The 18,121-nt window shown below is 40.5% G+C and overlaps 2 protein-coding genes across 2 annotated transcripts in view; both read right to left on the bottom strand.

Moving 5' to 3' along the window:
• Positions 1 to 517: 517 nt before the first annotated feature.
• On the bottom strand, positions 518 to 12,387 carry BDH2 (3-hydroxybutyrate dehydrogenase 2). The gene is made up of 9 exons (XM_009908852.2): positions 12,260 to 12,387; positions 10,323 to 10,401; positions 7,491 to 7,587; positions 6,870 to 6,978; positions 4,454 to 4,514; positions 3,729 to 3,842; positions 3,027 to 3,085; positions 2,243 to 2,335; positions 518 to 1,137 (listed from the first exon to the last, which is right to left on the bottom strand). The coding sequence occupies exons 1-9, from the start codon at positions 12,329 to 12,331 to the stop codon at positions 1,084 to 1,086; spliced, it is 738 nt and encodes a 245-aa protein (XP_009907154.1). The 5' UTR covers positions 12,332 to 12,387; the 3' UTR covers positions 518 to 1,083.
• Positions 12,388 to 16,194: 3,807 nt separating this feature from the next.
• CENPE (centromere protein E) overlaps positions 16,195 to 18,121 on the bottom strand; it is a 39,125-nt gene continuing 37,198 nt past the window's right edge. Inside the window, exons 42-44 of the mRNA XM_054162748.1 lie at positions 17,765 to 17,927; positions 17,125 to 17,384; positions 16,195 to 16,292 (exon numbers count right to left, since the gene is read on the bottom strand). Coding sequence (XP_054018723.1) covers positions 16,195 to 16,292; positions 17,125 to 17,384; positions 17,765 to 17,927 — 521 coding nt within the window. The remainder of the gene's footprint in view (positions 16,293 to 17,124; positions 17,385 to 17,764; positions 17,928 to 18,121) is intronic.

Raw genomic sequence — 18,121 nt, 5'->3', positions numbered from 1 at the left:
CATGCCATAAGCTGTAGTCTTAATCAGTAGAGCAGGCTCTTCGTTTCTGCAGTGTCTCTGGTGGTTATATGCTTAAATAAATAAAACAAACAACTCCCAAACTCTGCAAAGTGATCCTACTGCTTCTAATAGTCATCTAATGCCCTGCCTTTTGCACTACTGCTTTTCCAGATTCCAACTGGAATTGCCTGAGTTGCCCAGGATCTGGTAAATGGATGTTGAAGTTGCACAAATCAGCTGTAGATATACACTGACTCTTCACTGTACACACAGAAGTTTAATGCACCCACACACCATGTATCTATGGTGTTAACTGTCTTGCACTGCCCACTTTAGTTCTGTGAGTGTTGTCAGGCCTGGGATATTTTCTTTTCAATAATTTCAGACTGTTTTTTCCTCTAGCTATTACAGTTCCAAAGCATTTTACTAACAGTCGTACAGAGGAGAAGGGACTTAAGTTTGTAATCTGTGAAGCAGAATGTGCTTTCAAGTACAATTTGCAGCTAGTGTGCTCTCTAGTGTAGAAATATTTATTCCCAGTAACAAAATGATTCAAATCACTCATTATTTCTGCTTTCTTCTATTTAAGCCACACTTCGTTCAGGATCAGTTTTGGCTGATTTAATGGTAGCCACTCCATTTTCTCTGGATAGTCTGTCAATGCCAGTAGGAAGTCTGATTATGACTTTTCAGCTACCAAGTAATTTGCAGGATGAGAATAAAAGTAGCATTTAATTAGTTTCACTCCTATTTGCTCAAAACATAATTCAGATTTTGTATCTTAAGTAATATTCTTTGCCTTCTGAAATCTTAAATGTTAGCTTGCTGTTGTTTCATATTTTGGGAGTTACCATAAATTGAAGCCACACAAATGATGTTTTACTCCAGTGGGTCACCATCTAGGGAAAAGCAAATCAGTAAGATCAGTCTAGAAAGAGATCATACAGCAGTAAAAATGCACCAGATTTCTTTTTATAGATGACATGTGCATGATCTAAATAATTGAAAGCTATCTTAACTAAGAAACACAATCCACATTTTTTGCCTTTTATGGTATAAATTTCCATTTGCAGGTAGGGTCAGTCACAGGCTCCATCCTCCATCAATGATGACTTCGTTACCAGTCATGTAAGCAGACTGAAATGACAAAAAGTAACAATTATTTTAGCCAATTCCTCAGGGGTTTTAATTACAAGGAAAGGGTTTTTCCATAAATTAAAAAAAAAATTAGTTTTGACACATTTTACTGTTCTACTGAAGTATCTTAATAAATAGAATACAAAGACTTAGAAATGGAAGCCTTCCAACTAACTCAGGGGAGTGTAGCAGTATAGGTATTAAGATGAGAAGGCATCCCAAGTGTATAAATCCACAAAACAGACTTCAGATGTCTCACCTACAGGAATAATACCTCACACTATGATGGTATTATCTCTGTTCAGCTGAGCAGAATCTGAGCAGGTCAGCAAATAGCTATAAGGAGACCTAACTGAAATTTTAGATTGCACAGATAGTGAGGTAAGCATCTGAGTGATTGACATTCTTTCCTGTGTCAGCACTGAAGTATATTAGAATATACTGGAAAACTGGAATTCTGTCTACACATGATGAAAACTCTCTGACCAGGCTGGAAGGGAAAAATGGTAGCTTTACAGAAACATTAAAGCCAAGATCAAAAAGAGAAACAGATTACTAATAGATAGCAACATTATGACTGAATGAATCCCATTCAAGTATTGTGTTATGCTCAGTAGGGCTGCTGGACAAGTCCAGAGGACTCATGTCCAATTTTACATTTATAGTAACATTCATAGCATCTAAAACAACCTTGGTATTCTCATTAGCCTTGGTGGTGTTTGAGGTGATCATGAAGAGTTTGGTGTGTAACAGCTTCAGCAGGTGCGTTGTTTTCCTTCTGCTGGAAGGACAGATTGACTCAGCATTTAGCTCAAATCTCCAGCAGTTCTATTCAAATGTTTGCTCTTGAATAGTCAAGGCAGGTGATAACTAATATTTCTACCTCCTTAAAACATGATCCAGCTGTGTTCAGCTAGGAAAGGGAGTAAGTTGAACTCACTAAAAGCACGTAAGGGTGGCGGTTTTTGTTTGTTTGTTTAATAATCCTGCTCAAATGCAATATAAATCCTCCTAAAGCAAGTTCTTTCTATTGTGAAGCAGCAAACTAGCATAGGATTCTGTGACAGGAAATTGTATTATTTACTTATTTAACTGTATTACTTACTTCATCAGAGGCCAAGTACACAAAAAGATGGGCCACTTCTTCAGCAGTTGCCATCCTACCAGTCTTCTGTCTGGCTAGAAAGTCTTTTAATGCCTAGATACACAAGAGCATTTGGTATATCAAAAATAAACCCCAATTATTTTAATCCAATTACATGTACAAAGCAATACTGGAAGCAGGCCACAAGTCATAAAACTTGCTTTAGTGCACCAACTACGGAATTTATGGTAGAAAAACACACCAGAAGATTAACCACAGTATGAATGTCAGCTTAAAAAAAATAGAAGACGACTAGACTCTGGTTCCAGAGCAAAGCCAACAGAAGTCCCTCTCCCTTTGGTGGTATATATTAAGCAGGCCCTTCAAGTGAGTGCTCACAGTTGTCTATTCAGTATGGTCAGGCATCCCAAATGATTTTGAAATGCAAAGGCCAGATTGCCCTGTCTGTCATGGGTTTGTACTAGTTCGTGGCTGCCCCTGCCACAGTAGAAAGTGCTTTACACTTTTGTCTTAGATACTGTAACCAATAATTGCAAATGCTTCTGTAGATGACAGACATGCTCTATTGAAAAGCCTCAGAAGGCCACTGTTGCTTAGTGAAAGACTTCTGTCCTAAGTGAAAACTGACCAAACTACTCTCAAAGGAGACAACACTGGAGTCACTGTTACTCTGAAACAGGGGCATTCTTGAATATGGGCAGAAGTGCCACTATATTTGTTTTATTTTCATAGTGGAATTAAACATTTGTACACACAGGATCAAGCTGATAAGTTGCTTTCTCACCTGCTCTGGATTAGGCCGAGCTTTGATTCTTTCCTGTAAGGATGGTGTGTCAACAGTTCCTATGCAAAATGTCAAGTTCAGTGTTAAAGATCAACTGCATACACAATCATAACAAAACCCGCTGTTCACTGGTTCTATCTGTATAACTGTCTAACTTCATGTTATGATTCCAGAGAAAGACTGCAGGCCTATCAACATTGCATTTAAACCAAAGGCAAGACTTCTGAGAATGAGATTCAACACTTTTCACATGGTTTATCAACAACTAACCCCAGAGCTAGCCCTTACCTGCTTCTAACTTCCTGGACTGTACCTTTGAAAATAAACATTGAGACACTGTGTAATGCATATAGCATGCATGTGGGCTGGGCTAACAGACTGAACATACAGATTTACTATTAAAGCAGCAACTTCTCTAGAGAAGCAGCAGGTTCTAGAGAAACAGTCTAGAAGTGTTTCAAGAAGTCCTGTTCTTTTTGACTGCTAGTAACCTTCAGTTGCCACTTTCAAGTCTGCGCTTTGTTAATAACGTCAAATGGATGAGGCCTTGAGCAGATGAGTCTAGTTGAGAGGTGTCCCTGCCTGTAGGGGGGAGGCTGGAGCAGATGATCTCTAAGATCTCTCCCAGCCAAAGCCATTCTATAGTTCAGTGGGCCTTCTACCATTTGCTCCCAGTTTACAGAGTCATGTAAGAATACTTACCAGGACACACACAGTTGCATCTGATGCCATGCTCAATGAAATCAGCAGCCACAGACTTCGTCAGACCAATAACTGCTGCCTTTGAAGTACTATATACACATCTGTTCACAACTCCTTATGGAAGTCAGTGTGACAGCAGCATAAACCCAATAAAAACAACAAAGAGAGAGTCAGGTTTGTTCAGTATGCAGCTACTTCTGGACTCCAGCATTTCCTGTAGCACCTGGAGCCACTCCGTATGGGCAGGCTAACCAGAATGCTGACTGCCATTATTCTACTCAGACCTACACCAGAGCAAAGCGTGCAGTCTTTCGATAGCATAAGTCTAGAAATGTTAAAGCAAGCAAAGATTTAGGAACAGCAGAAGCCCATCTGATAGCCACCATCAGGTCTCCTTGGGAAGCACAGTTATGCTGGTGTAACTTTGATTTCTTCATTCTTTCTCTGAAGAACACACATAGTGAGGTATTGCTGGAAGCAATTCCTTTGTAGTTACTGGTATAAAGGATGATGCAAAAACGTTCAGGACAGAAATTCAGATACTTCAAGGCAAGGATCTTTGTGTTTCTCAAATTTCCCATTTGTGTCCTTGTGTGTACACACAAGTTGATGCATTCATTTTTTAAGAGCTTGCCTCTCTGCAGCCTCCTCTAAGTTCAAAGTTGTGCAATATTTATTTTACATTCCTGTCATGTGAAAGATTTACGTAAGGACAAGCTACTGACCTTTAATGCTGGATGCCACAGAAGACATATTTATAATATTTCCAGATTTCTGTTGAAGCATCTGCAAAAGAATACTTAGGTCACTCAAATGTAAACTGTTTTGTCATTACCAGAGCCAGCAAAACAGCCCATAACCTCCCGAAGAACATCCGTCTACGCAATTGATAAGCAGGGTAAAAAAGCTGAATTGGCATGAAAAATGGTTATCTGTTCTTGATCAACTGCAATACTAAAGGAGAATCTGAAGTTCTCCCTATGTTATCCTAAGCCTTAGATAGGAAAGGAATTTTTTTCCCAGATAGCAACTTCAGAATTGTTGCGCTCTTGTCACCACAGTGTTACCCTACAGACATATGCTCATGCCAGCTAACAATGTGCTAATTCACTTCTCTATTGCTTTGGAAAAGATTAAAAATTAACTTTCTAACATCTTTGAGCTAAATTTCTTTATGTTACAACCTTTGCAGGGGATCTCAAAATCTGAAATGAGAAAAGTTGTTATAATGATCAGAGGGCTGGAGTGCCTCTCCTGTGAGGACAGACTGAAAGAGTTGGGACTGTTCAGCCTGGAGAAAAGAAGGCTCCAAGGTGACCTTATTGTAGCCTTCCAGTATCTGAAGGGGGCCTACAAGAAGGCTGGGGAGGGACTTCTCAGGATCTCAGGTAGTGATAGGACTAGGGGGAATGGAATGAAGCTGGAGGTGGGGAGATTCAGGCTGGAGGTGAGGATGAAGTTCTTCATTCTATGTATTCTATGTATATCGTCAGAGTGATGAAGCCCTGGACTAGGTTGTCCAGGGAGGTGGTTGGGGCGCCGTCCCTAGAGGAAAACTATTTTCCCCCTACTAAAAAGCATTATGCAAGTGGCAATTTTTCTTTGAAGAATTAAAGTACAGAAATGCTCTGGCAATTTAAAGTTGCAGGTTTGAAGAATCAGTTAATACATAGAATACATAGAATAAACCAGGTTGGAAGAGACCTTCAAGATCACCGCGTCCAACCCATCAACCAATCCAACACCACCCAAACAACTAACCCACGGCACCAAGCACCCCATCAAGTCTCCTCCTGAAAACCTCCAGTGATGGCGACTCCACCACCTCCCCAGGCAGCCCATTCCAATGAGCAATCACTCTTTCTGTATAGAACTTTTTCCTAACATCTAGCCTGAACCTCCCCTGGCCTGAGACTGTGTCCTCTTGTTCTGGTACTGGCTGCCTGGGAGAAGAGACCAGTTTAAGCCCAGGCTGCATGAGGCTCTGGCCAGCCTGATCTAGTGTGGGGTGTCCCTGCCCATGGCAGGTGGGTTGGAACTAGATGATCCTTGTGGTCCCTTCCAACCCTGACTAATTTTATGAACCTTTAAAATGAAAATCAGCTATTAAAACCAACCAACCAACCAACCAGCTCAACCAAACAAGGAGGACTGGAGCAACACTAAAGATAGTAGCTGTCATCCAGCTATGGTCACAGCTTCCATTTCTGTCCTTTGCATTTATAGGAACTCAGACACCTTATTCAGTCCACAATTGTAGTCCCAAACCTAGTTGCTATGTGAAACACAACAACTGTCCTCAAGCTACTGTCCAATTGGATTGTTGCTCTAAGTAGCATGTTGGCATCAGTGGCACTGAATTGCTTTATAAGACAGTTTCCAGACTTACATGAAATTCCCATTCATATACCTATTTTATAAGTATTTTCTGGTAGTGATGTTGTGTAGCTGTGTGCTGCAGTATAAATGTTAGTACTATATTGCATCAGCTCTCCCTCTACTCTGCATGTAAAGGATTTTAATTACAAATTACATAGGGTGAAACCCCTGAATCAATCTCCGCTGCCATAATCTTTAGCTAGATTGTCTGCTTGAAGGATTAGACAACACAGAGAATGTTGGGGAGTAGGATTGCTGTAATCTAAGAGCCTCCTCTATACAAAGCTGCATACTTGCCTTTTTATCTCAAACCCCATGCTGTCACAGTGGCAACAGTTTAGACCTCTTATGCTTTAAACAACGCAGCAGAGACTAGGTCTCTCAAGGGGCTTTTTAGTCTGGAGAAGAGAAGACTGAGAGGGGATCAAATAAGTGTATATCAATATCTGAGGGCTGGGTGTCAAGAAGGAAGGGAGAGCCCCTTCTCGCTTTGCACTCTGTGACAGGACAAGGGGCAATGGATGTAAACTACAGCACATGAAGTTCCACCTCAACATGAGGAAAAACTTCTTTACTGTAAGGGTCACAGAGCACTGGAACAGGCTCCCCAGAGCCTGTCTGGATGCATTCCTGTGCAACCTACACTAGATTCTATGGGCTTGTTCTGGCAGGGGAATTGGACTCAAAGATCTCCAGAGGTCCTTTCCAACCCCTAACGTCCTGTGATCCTGTGACTAAAAATGATAGACAAGCAAGCCTTACCTTAGGAAGGAATGTCTTGATCATTAGATACATGCTGTGAACATTGAGGTTCATAGTGAAATTCCAGTCCTGCTCTTCACACTCCAGAATGGTTCCATGGTGGACAAACCTCAAATAAGTGAGGTGCATGAAGTGAATTACTCTCTGATCTACGTTTCTAAGTCTTTTAATACATATTTTTTTTCTACTGCTGTTTTGTAACAGCTAGCCTTCCCAAGCCTGAAAAGGGGGGATGAGCTCTTACGAAGAAACAAACAAAGACAATGTGTTTTCTTCTCATGAGTATCAGGGAGTCAAGAGAGATCCAATATATGCAATGAAATAGACCACTGGCAGAAAATCAGCTTTGCTCACTGTTGTGCCAAGAGGGACGAAGCCATCGGTACATGGGACTCGGAGTGGGAGGAACAAATTCCAGAGCCATGCTACCTTGGCCTGGGTATCACAGCTGTACACAAAGTTCAGTATTGATGAAAACACAGAAATTTATACTAAAGACAGAGAATGCCTTAGGGCAAAAGAAAAAAGAGGAAGAAAGGAAAAGTGTTTAAATAAGATAAACTACTTCTGGATAACAAGAAAAATAAGAAAAAGTAGTAGGAGCAAACAGAAGTTGTTTACCCTGCAATGTTACAGAGGACATCAATCTTTTCAATTTCTTTGGCCAGATTTTCTATCTGCTCCTTTTTGGTGACATCCAGAACCCGTATTTCAATGCCTAGAAAAAGATGGTATTCGTTTCAGTGTATTTGGCTAAACATCAGTTTGTTTTGATATGCTGAGGACTGGATCTATGATTAAAGTCAGTGTCTTGCCAGGAAGAGTCTTCTCTCAGTGGTTCACTGCAGTGTGGATACTCACTCAGCAAGAGCTACGCTTAATGCTTAAAATAGTGCAATAGTTAAGTCAGCTCAGCAATGGATAGCATGGCATACTACTTTAAGAAGAGAGTTTTAAAAAGATCAACTTATTTGATTGCCACGTAGCATCACACAAGCAGATGAGCTAATGGCATTTACCATAAAGATGTTGCCAACAGAGCTGTATTGCACAGTGCTCCGGAATTACAGAGCCGAAGAATTACAGAGCCTGTATAATTATAACAAGCTTTTATGCCTATTATTGTTGAATGATAATTACCTGGAACTAGTTACACATGTCACACAATCACAATCACATTACATGCCATTTATCCATGTGTAGTTGAGGGTAAATCAACTTCATACCATTTAATTAATGAGAGAAAGTGATTTTGCATAAGCCAGTAATTTATGCAACATGGAATGGTGTCACAGCTGTGATAACAGGCAGTTTAATGGCTGCTTTCACAGAATCTTGTTTAAAAATAGGATGTTTGTGTTTATAAATGAACAAAACAGGGCTGGAAGCATTGCAAGCTTCTATGTGTTTCAGTGCCTGAAGGCTGTCACTTTTCAGTGCTTACAGCTCTGGCTGGACCTGTGCCATACCTTTAAGAAAACCACTGCTAACCAAAAAAACCCAAAACCATAACCCTTCTGTTTTCTACAGAAAAGTTACTTCTGAAACCTTGAGAAACATAATTACTGCAAAAGAGGGTAAAGCTCAACTCTTCCAAACACTTCTCAGTATAATCAGCCTGGATCTAGGTTTAAGGGAGATGTAGTGCAGAACACGCTTGTGCCCCAAGCCAAGCTTTTGTTTTGTTTTAAATTTCTATAATACTGGTTTTAATTATTTTGTTTTGGTTTGCGTTTGTTTGTTTGGCTTTTTTTAATAAGCACAATTTAGTGGTGTGCAAGAAGTGACACACAGTCTTAACAAATGCCTACAACTCCCTGTTGATAGAGGAGATGGAGGCATACTTCTCAGAGGCCCGCAATGGAGAGATGAAAGGCAACAGGCACAAGGCTGAACAAGGGAAAGTCTGACTAAACATAAGGTGTGTTTGTTTTTTGGAGATTTTGGTATATTTTAAAAAAAATAGCATTATTTTCAAATCATGAGGGCAGTCACACTGTAGCAGGGGCCTACAGAGGTTGCTGAAATTCCTAGCATGGATGCATCCAGATCTTGACTCAACACAGCCCTGAGCAACCTGCTCTAACTGGAGCTGCTTTGAGCAACAGGCAGGACTAAATGTTCTCTGGAGGTCTCATCCAGCTTACATATTTCTGTGTGTACACACATACTGTGTGTAAAGCATCTGAGTAACATCTAAATTATGAGAGAATTTGATCTGAAATGGATAAAAAACCCCTTTCTTTTGAAGCCAATGTGACAAGTCCATGAACAGGCATAGTATGCTTTAGTTAAGTGATACAGACACTTTTGAAGATATTTGTGTATAATGATGCAATTAGACTACAGGCTAGTGATTAACATTAGCATGGGAATTACCTCTGTTGGATAAAATTCAAAGACAACAATGTGCCAAGCTTTGATGAATTATAGCTTAACTAATCATGTGTCAGAAGGACAAAAAATGGCTCAGAGTATATGGAAAATTACCTCTGTCCTGGTAAGCACACTAGAGGGGGGAGGGAGAGTAAGCAGCACAGTTGTCAACATAACACTTTCTTAAACACCCTTAGACTAAACCAGGAAAGTCCTAAAGTTCCTAAAGAATTTTAAAGGGATTGCTTGTGGTGAACCTCAGTCAATAGGATCAATGCTGTCTCCAAAAAGCTGTACCAGAAAAAAGTGGTTTGTATGTTTGTCTGCCACAATGTAATAGGAATTCGTTCAATCCACTGCCTTCTGTCAAATTAAGTTGGAAGCATTTTCAGTTGCAAGATATATTGAAGTCTTATTTGTTTGAAGACTGAAAGACCTATTTTATAATGTTCCACACTTGTCATGATTAAGAAACAAAGCTATGCAAAACCTACTCCTTGAAGTAGCTTCCTGTGATATCAGTGGGAAGATGACCTTCAGGCCTGAGCATTTGTATAGACAGAATAGGCTCATCTAAGGTGGAGTTAGCTTCTGAAGATACACAAATCCTAACAGACAGTTATCCTTTTAATGGATTCCTTTGTAAACATGGCCCATAGAAATGCAAGACATTAACCCTACTTTGTATATACCTGGCTGTTAGTTCTTATGATCAGAAATAAACATTCCATGCCTTTTAGAGTGGTATGTTAGTTCACTTAGTGATCTTAAAGGGTAGCTGAGATGGGTACCACTCTGGGAAGGAGAAATCAGCTGCTTCTGTGATATGAAAAACTCAGTTATTCCACATGCCTGGAGTAATAGTCTGGCTGCTATGCTGATGCTGCAATACTGTAGCTGCTAAATCTCTGCCATTCCACACCACAGAATAAAAACAGCAACATCTAAAGAATGAGGCTGGACATTCTCCATTTTTTGCTGTTTTTTTTCGAGTCTGTCCAATCCTTAAGTTGTATTTCAGCCAGTCTGCAGCAAAACTTGCAAGAGCTGAACTACTGCCTGCTGATGGTCATTTACCTGAATATGTCTGCAGTTCTTGTAGCTTAGCCTCGTTGATGTCTGTAGCAATGACTCTGGCTCCTTCTTTAGCAAAAGCCTGAACAACACAAGTAAGAAAAGCAGTTTATCTTTGGATATCCCAGATCTTACCAGAAATGAAATCTTTTTTCTTCTCATTTCCTTTCTGGGTTTATATACAGGTTGCTTGAAGGCAGCTGATCTCTCACTTTTCATTCTGGGCACATCAGGGAGCCACAGACACCAATTACCACACATTCTGGGAACAAACTGAGCAACTATACATGATATAAGACAGACTTGAGATAAATCCAAACCATAAATAAGGCATAAGAACAGTAAGCAGACTAAGATAGGTGGTATTATTATTGCCCTTATTACTCACATGTGCACTAGCAAGCATGTTAAAAACACATAGGGCCAGAACTGTTTGGACTGTCAGATTTCAATGAAGTTATGGGAGCTGACAAGTCATAAGCTTGTTATGTAAGCTTTATGAAAACCTTGTGTCCAAATCATTAGCATAGAGTAGTATTAAAAGATGCTTTATTTTGAAGGAATATCCGTGGTTAAGTATCATTGACTTGCTGGAACGTGTCCAGAGAAGGGCAACAAAGCTGGTGAGGGGTTTGGAGCACAAACCCTATGAGGAGAGGCTGAGGGAACTGGGGTTGCTTAGCCTGTAGAAGAGGAGGCTCAGGGGAGACCTTTTTGCTCTCCACAACTACCTGAAGGGGGTTGGTCTCTTCTCCCAGGCAACCAGCATCAGAACAAGAGGACACAGTCTCAAGCTGCATCAGGGGAAGTTTAGGCTGGATGTTAGGAAGAAGTTCTTCATAGAAAGAGTTATTTGCCATTGGAATGGGCTGCCCAGGGAGGTGGTGGAGTCACCATCACTGGAGGTGTTAAGGAGAGACTGGATGGGGTGCTTGGTGCGATGGTTTAGTTGATTAGATAGTGTTGGATGATAGGTTGGACTTGATCTCAAAGGTCTCTTCCAACCTGGTTAATTGTATTCTATTCTTGATGCTCCCCTCAAAACCTGCTTTCTCTACAGCTATGCTAACAGAACAATTCGCACTGTAGTCCCTAATCTTCAAAATGAGTGTATGAAGTGCAGCTAAAGAGGATAGTGGTATTAAACATGCTAGCCTCCTCTGGTTTGCTGGATATTTACAAAATGAAATCATCAGGAAAATTACCTCCTCTTTGTACCAAGTGTTTCAATGCAAGTGCCAAGATGAGCAGTCCTCTGCATTCTTAACCACGTGCATGAGAAACTAGTCTGGCTTGTTAATTATGTTACAGAGATAACTCTACTAGTTTCTCTATCTGCTATGGAAGAAGGAAGCAACAGAGATAAAACTAGACAAAAGGAATGAAAAGGTAACCAGAAAGTTAAGATATGTTGAATTCTGTTTAACAACTAAATAAAATCTGTAAAATGATCTCTTACAGCTGCTCATTGCAAACAACATTATAGCTGTGCTACTAGTACCGCATAAACATGGTTACATGAACTATCAATGTAGATAAAATATCTTTGTTTTACTGCAGGGAAATCTTTGTAGCATCCAACCTTATAACAGGAAATATTCCCTTTATCTCCCTTCTCTTCTCCTCCCAGAAAAAAGCAGCAGAAATGCTGGGTTAAAGGCACAGGCAACAACACCATGTTGTTAGAAAAGCAGCTCTTCTCAAATCTTGCTCTTATCCTTGGCTAACATCACCCTTCAGAGCTGAAGGCTTTCAGACTTTCCAACAGCACAAAACACTCATGATAGAATACAGTTGCTGTGGTGTTTCTTCAGTGTTCAGTGGATAGCTCTGACTTTATAATTTTTTAATTGGAGGACTTGTCTGGGGCAGGTGTCACTGGACAGGGCAGCATTAGAGCCCTAGCCTAGGCACTGGAGAACAAACCTTTTCCAACTTACTATAGCAGCTGCTCGTCCAATCCCCTGTGCTGCTGCAGACAGCACTATGATCTTCCCATCCAGCCGACCCATACCGCTGACCTCTGCAGAGGCGACGTCACAGACCCTTTAATGAAAAGCGCCAACAACACTCCCTGGGGATCAGATGCAAACATGCCAAAAATCAAGATATGATTTGGTGGCAGAGGTACCCCAATTCGTATCTCAGATGGTCCTGTCATCCAGACTTCTAAGGCAGCGGGAACTGCCTCAACCTTTGACTTCTATTTTCACATGAGAACCTCAAAAAGCTCAAAAGCCCTTTGAGCTCAAAGCCAAGCTTTGTTACAGCAGAAATGGGATTTAGATTTCCTTCAACTGAAAATAAAAGAAAGACAGCATGAAACAGGAGTACAATATCTTGTAATCTAGTGTGATTTTAAGTTTGTCTCTTGTGATTTGAAGTCAGTCTGAGTAACAGACCACATTTCAAGACACCACAGCATTTCACTGTAGATTTCCCCCCTGCTGTGACTGGGTCAACATGGATGCACAGAAGGAAATAAAGCACAAACCATGCACACTGTAACTGAAATGCATCTTTACGATTAGGGGAAAGCACAGTAACTTAAAATAACTTTTTAAGTTAGCTCTATATAAGGCTATATGACACTGTCTTTATCTTTGTATAATCTTTCTGCATTGCTAGGTGAACAATGCGAAGTTAGCCAAGCAAAACAAGATTGCACACACAGCTGGGTTACACTGCCTTTCAAATGTACCAAGCTTTCCAAAATACAGCTCCTCAAGCACAAAAATGTGGGAAGGGTTTTCTTAATTTTTGCCTGAGTATCTTAATGAGCTCAAAAGGGCTCCTTCAGGGCAGAGGAAGCTATTTCATATTCCTCGTTGTCACATGCATCGTTTCCGTGGAAAAAACCCTGACCGGTTCAAGTACTTCCCCTACTTAACGCATTGGAAGCAAAATGCACTACAAATACGTTCTTCAATCTAACAATCAGTTTTTATCAACATTTACAACCCAAGTTCTATAAGGCACTTAAAACCATGTAGTAATACAGTCACACTCACCCAGTGATCCCAAACAGCTGGTTGTATTTCGTGACCTTCGTACTAAAGGAAGTTTCATGCTCTCTTTGCTATGCTTTATGGGAGTGGTAGTTAAAGTTCCTCGAGGTGAAGGTAATTTTCTGCTGGTACATTAAGATGCTGCCACCTAGTGAGACTCGACGTTCTTAAAGCATAATTTTTCCTCCTTCAGCAGAAAGGGCAAAAAGGATCACCAGTAGTAGCAGCCCATTCTGCCTGGGGAATTCAAGTAATCAAGAGGATTCCCACCAATAACACACCACAAACATTTTCCCCAAGACGTTTCTCTTAATGTAAGCTATCACATTGCAAACAAGGACAACACTGGCACAATTAATTTCATTCCTTCTGTGTGGGTTCAGTTGTATTTTTTTTTTTTTTTTGTTAAACTGGTTAGGTACCAATTTATGCTTTCTTTTTACTTCTAGTGGTTTAACTTACATTTAAGGCAGTTAATATCAGACTGAAAAGTCCTGAAAGAAACTAATTTAGTTAATCTTGCACTACACCTCAAGCAACCCTGAGAGAATTCTTAAAGGAGCGGAAGTCTGGCCTGAGCTTCAGTTAAGCATATTTTCCTCAGAAAGAGGTTGTGGACTCTCCTTCTGTGGAGAGTTTCAAGACCCATCTGGATGCATTCCTGTGCAACCTGTGCTAGATTCTATGGTTGTGCTCCCGTAGGGAGGGTTGGACTTGGTGATCTCCAGAGGTCCCTTCCAACCCCTAACACTCTCTGATCCCTGCGGGTAAATTGGGATAAACTCATTAACTTTGTGTGTCTTGTCTCTCTGCTAGACCATGATAGCTGTGTAAGTCAGCTGCCCACTAACAAAGTCTTTAATTACTAGGATTTCTAAAAGCAGTTGTCCTCATCTCAAACCTTCTGCTAACCAACTTCAGAGACACCTACTGCAATAGGTTCCTGATTTGCAGCTCAGTTACAAGAAAAACCTCCAAATCTGGAAATGTTGCAAGCAAGCACTAAACACAAGTCCCTCCCTTGAAACTGCACATATAAAAAAAGATAGATCCAGCTAGACCTATAAGCACACACACCTTGTTCCAGCTTCTGTAAGGGCAGGTTAACTTATTGGAAACACCAGAATGGAGAGAATGAAAGAATCTGGACATCTTTTAATGGTTGTGTTAAAAACTAACCAACCAAGACTCCAGTCAACCAACCCTCCCAAAAAACTCTACCCCCACAACAAACACCAGAAATAAATTGCTCCTCTGTGTATGTGGTAAGAGAGGAGACTACTGTGCTAAACTCAGTGATGGTTTTTAGAACCTGTGCATTGCTGGCTAGCAATGTCCTTAAAGGCTTCCCAAAACATGTTGCAGATCAGAAATTGAACAATGCTTAGAGTTTCTTAGTTACAGTAGTTGGCAGTTGTCAGCTCTTCAAGGCATAGTTGTCCCTATTAAAGATCTCTGAAGTATCTCCATCAGGTTCAGAATCCTTGTGTGACTCTTCCAAGTGCAGTAACTAACTGCCAACTGCTCAGAGACATGTCAGTGTAACCATTTGCTCATCAGTTTGGGTAACCTTGAAAGGAATACCCAAGAGACCCAGCATTAGTGAGAGCTTTGTTGGTAAAAAATAAGGGCGATGCAGGGATGACTAGGTATGACTGGCATGATGATTTCACTCTTAATGGAGATGATAGCAGGTTTTAAGTGTCAAATGCGTATTTAATTGGTAGCAGATACCATGGGGGGAGGAAAGGGAGAAGGAGCACCCCTTCACACTTGAACCATTTCCTGAAACTTGGAGTTACATAAAATACCAGTAACAGTTGTGCAGGAGTAAACTTCTGCCTAAAGTGGTTATTGCAGAAAGGCCTATAGTGATAGGATGAGAGGCAATGGTTTTAAGTTAGACATTTAGACTGGATGTGAGGAACAAGTTTTACCATACAAGACTCTCAGGAACCTGATCCAGTGGAATATGTCCCTATTCACCACAGGTGAGTTAGAATGACCACCTTTGGAGGTCCCCTCCAACCCAAACCACTCTGATTCTATGAAGTTAAAGGACAGACAATAAGCACAATGATGGATGTGGTGAGATTACTCTACAAGACACCCTTTAGACTGAATATTGTAACCAACACCCTTCAATCATAGCACAAGAAGTGACCAGCAAATGCATTAATGCTTAACATAGAAGTTTATTGTCAAAAAAACCCTTTTTATACAAAACATACAAAAAAAAATAAGCCCCAAAAGCAGATTAGTAGGTCAGTAAAAATAGTCAGCCCTGATAATCCAGTTTGTCTTCCACTGGGTGGCAAGAAAGTGTCAAGGCCACTGCTTATCATTAATAAAACCTAGTATCCCAATTCAGATGGAAAACAGATGTATAGAATAGGATGCAAAAATAAAGTTACTTTTGATACCACAAGAGGATGAGCTGCAAACAGTATAAGGGGTTTAAAAGGAACCCCTGGTGGTGTGCCCTGTGGAAATCAGAAACTTCAGTTTAGGAGTGACAGAGAAGTTTAAGACCAATTTGGTTCACAGTAGATTAGTTAATTCCTGTTTTCATTTGTTTTCTTCAACACGTTGGCTTTTCTTTCTCTGCCATCCAAAACCACCCCAGTGTAGAATATCCCTCACACCAGTAGTTGTTGGACAACATGACTGCTTTTCCATTTTTGTTCTTGTATTCCAGCTTTTCCAATTGTGGGAAGCAGCGACTTGGAAAACAAGGAATTTACATGCTACCAGAGCTGCTCTTACTTCTTCAAAGAGGCTGACAGTTTTTGACCTGAAGCAATTATCTTATGTACAAGGCAGATTCCCTCTGTACCTACTGCAAAGGCTGCTTAGAACAGAGCCCTTTATTGAGTAGTACAATCAGGGGCTTTATCCTTCTCTGGAGTTGCAAACCAGCGCTGAAGATGTTCTTCCACAGGCTCTGGTCCTGGAAACTGTGTATCTGTACAGAAGACAAAAACTTGAGTGTAACATTTGAACTTTCCCAGACAGACAAGCTGTAAGAATACAGCAATTCAATCTTGATTAGTGTTTTAAATGTTAAAGCTTCTCAGAGGCAAGCTTTGTGTTGAGGGGACCTGTACTATTGAGAAACAGCAGTATGTGATATGCTTTCTGGAAGTCTGTCTTGAGAACTGTTCAACTCAAACATGTCTTCTCAAAGTTCAAGTTGAAATATGAGAACAGTAGCACTAATATGATAGTGTAGATGACTAAGACTTCCCAGAAGTCACCAGGCCAGGCAAGAGAACTTGAGTAAGGCTGAGGAAGTTAAAAACAGCCATTACTGCAGTTAGAGCCAGGCAGATTGGCACATTCAACATCAACTGAAGTCTACCTCCTCAAAGATGATCAGAAAAGTTAGCCAGAAGTTAAGTTTGAGTAGTTTTGCCAGAAGTCTGTGCTTAACCCAACCATAGGTAAAAAGCAAAACACTTTAGAGCATCAGGTATCTAGTAATGATCTTCTACTAATTGACTAAAAAAAAAAGAAACCAGTCATCACTGACTGCTGCAAAAGAAAGGTCACAATCTTCAAGGGGTGAAGGATTCATTTAAGGAGGATTCATTTAAGTATTTAGGTTCTGTGGAGCATACCTAAGCTTTTCAGCTCCAGATAGTCAGCCCTTCCAGTCACCTGACTAGCTATTCAGGAAGACTGCATACTGTTTCAGGTCTGAAACATACTTAATAGAGCATCTGCCCTCAGCTCAGACCACCCCTCATATTTTGCCTCTACAAATCTTTACAGGGCAGCAGTGTTGTGTTACATACCTGCTGGTATACCCAAGCTGGAATTATCAAAGAAATTTGTACAAGCCCGTGGCAAAGGCTTTGGTAAGTCTTGAATCACAGTTTCCTCAGAAACAGGTTCCTTAGGAGGTGTGGATACTTGCTCTTCAAGGAAGTAGGACACAGCCTTCCTTGGGGACCTTGGTACTGCCTCTCGAGTGTTTTTTCTTGAGGCCTGTTCTCTCCATTTCAGTGCTCGCTCTTTCCATTTTACAAGTTCCTCTTTCAGTTCACGCTTGTTGCTGAGGAGAGAAAACCCTCAATAACTGAGCATGTAATTAAGAAATTTAAAGCAGTTCTGTTAACCAAAGATTCCTGACAACAGGTAATTCTTATGTCTGTGATGTATTATCTGAAAACAAAATGCAAGACCGGATCTATGTAGCCTGCTTTGAGGCAATTCCAACACAAACATCTTCAAGCATTTGACACATTCCTACAAAAGCACCTTGAAGCTCAATACCACAAAACCATAAGTTAATAACTTCTAGCTGGAAACAAAAGCAGCTATAGAAATCTAAAATTACTTCAAAAAACAAAAATAAATCACTTCTATGCTTATCCCAGAAAGAAACACCAGCAACAAAGGATTTGACATCTTGCTCATCAGTTTTATGCTTACCATAGTAGATCATCATTTTGTTTCTTCAGGTGCAAATTCTCTTTTTGTAGCTTAGCTTGCTCAGATTTTAGAACAAGCATGTGTGTGCTCTGCACAATACCACTGCCACCACCACAGGTAAGTGGTACCTGGGATTGCTGAGGACTTTCCTTTTCCAGCAACACTAGAAAACAGTTTTAGATGTAGAAGTCTGTTATTTGGGGAGTGCTCAAACCAAGTCAATGTATATTTTAAGTACCACTACAACAGCTATTCTTTTTTATACATAGACACTTCCCAGTATTCAGTGTCAGGAAGATATGAAACTTAAGATTCTTCCCTAGACCATTTAGAATTAAAATAGTGCTAGGTACATCA

This window comes from Dryobates pubescens, chromosome 1, assembly GCF_014839835.1.
Source record: "Dryobates pubescens isolate bDryPub1 chromosome 1, bDryPub1.pri, whole genome shotgun sequence".
Taxonomy (NCBI): Eukaryota; Metazoa; Chordata; class Aves; order Piciformes; family Picidae; genus Dryobates; species Dryobates pubescens.
The sequence above is the reverse complement of the archived record's forward strand: the minus strand, read 5'-3'. Positions and strand labels throughout refer to the sequence as shown.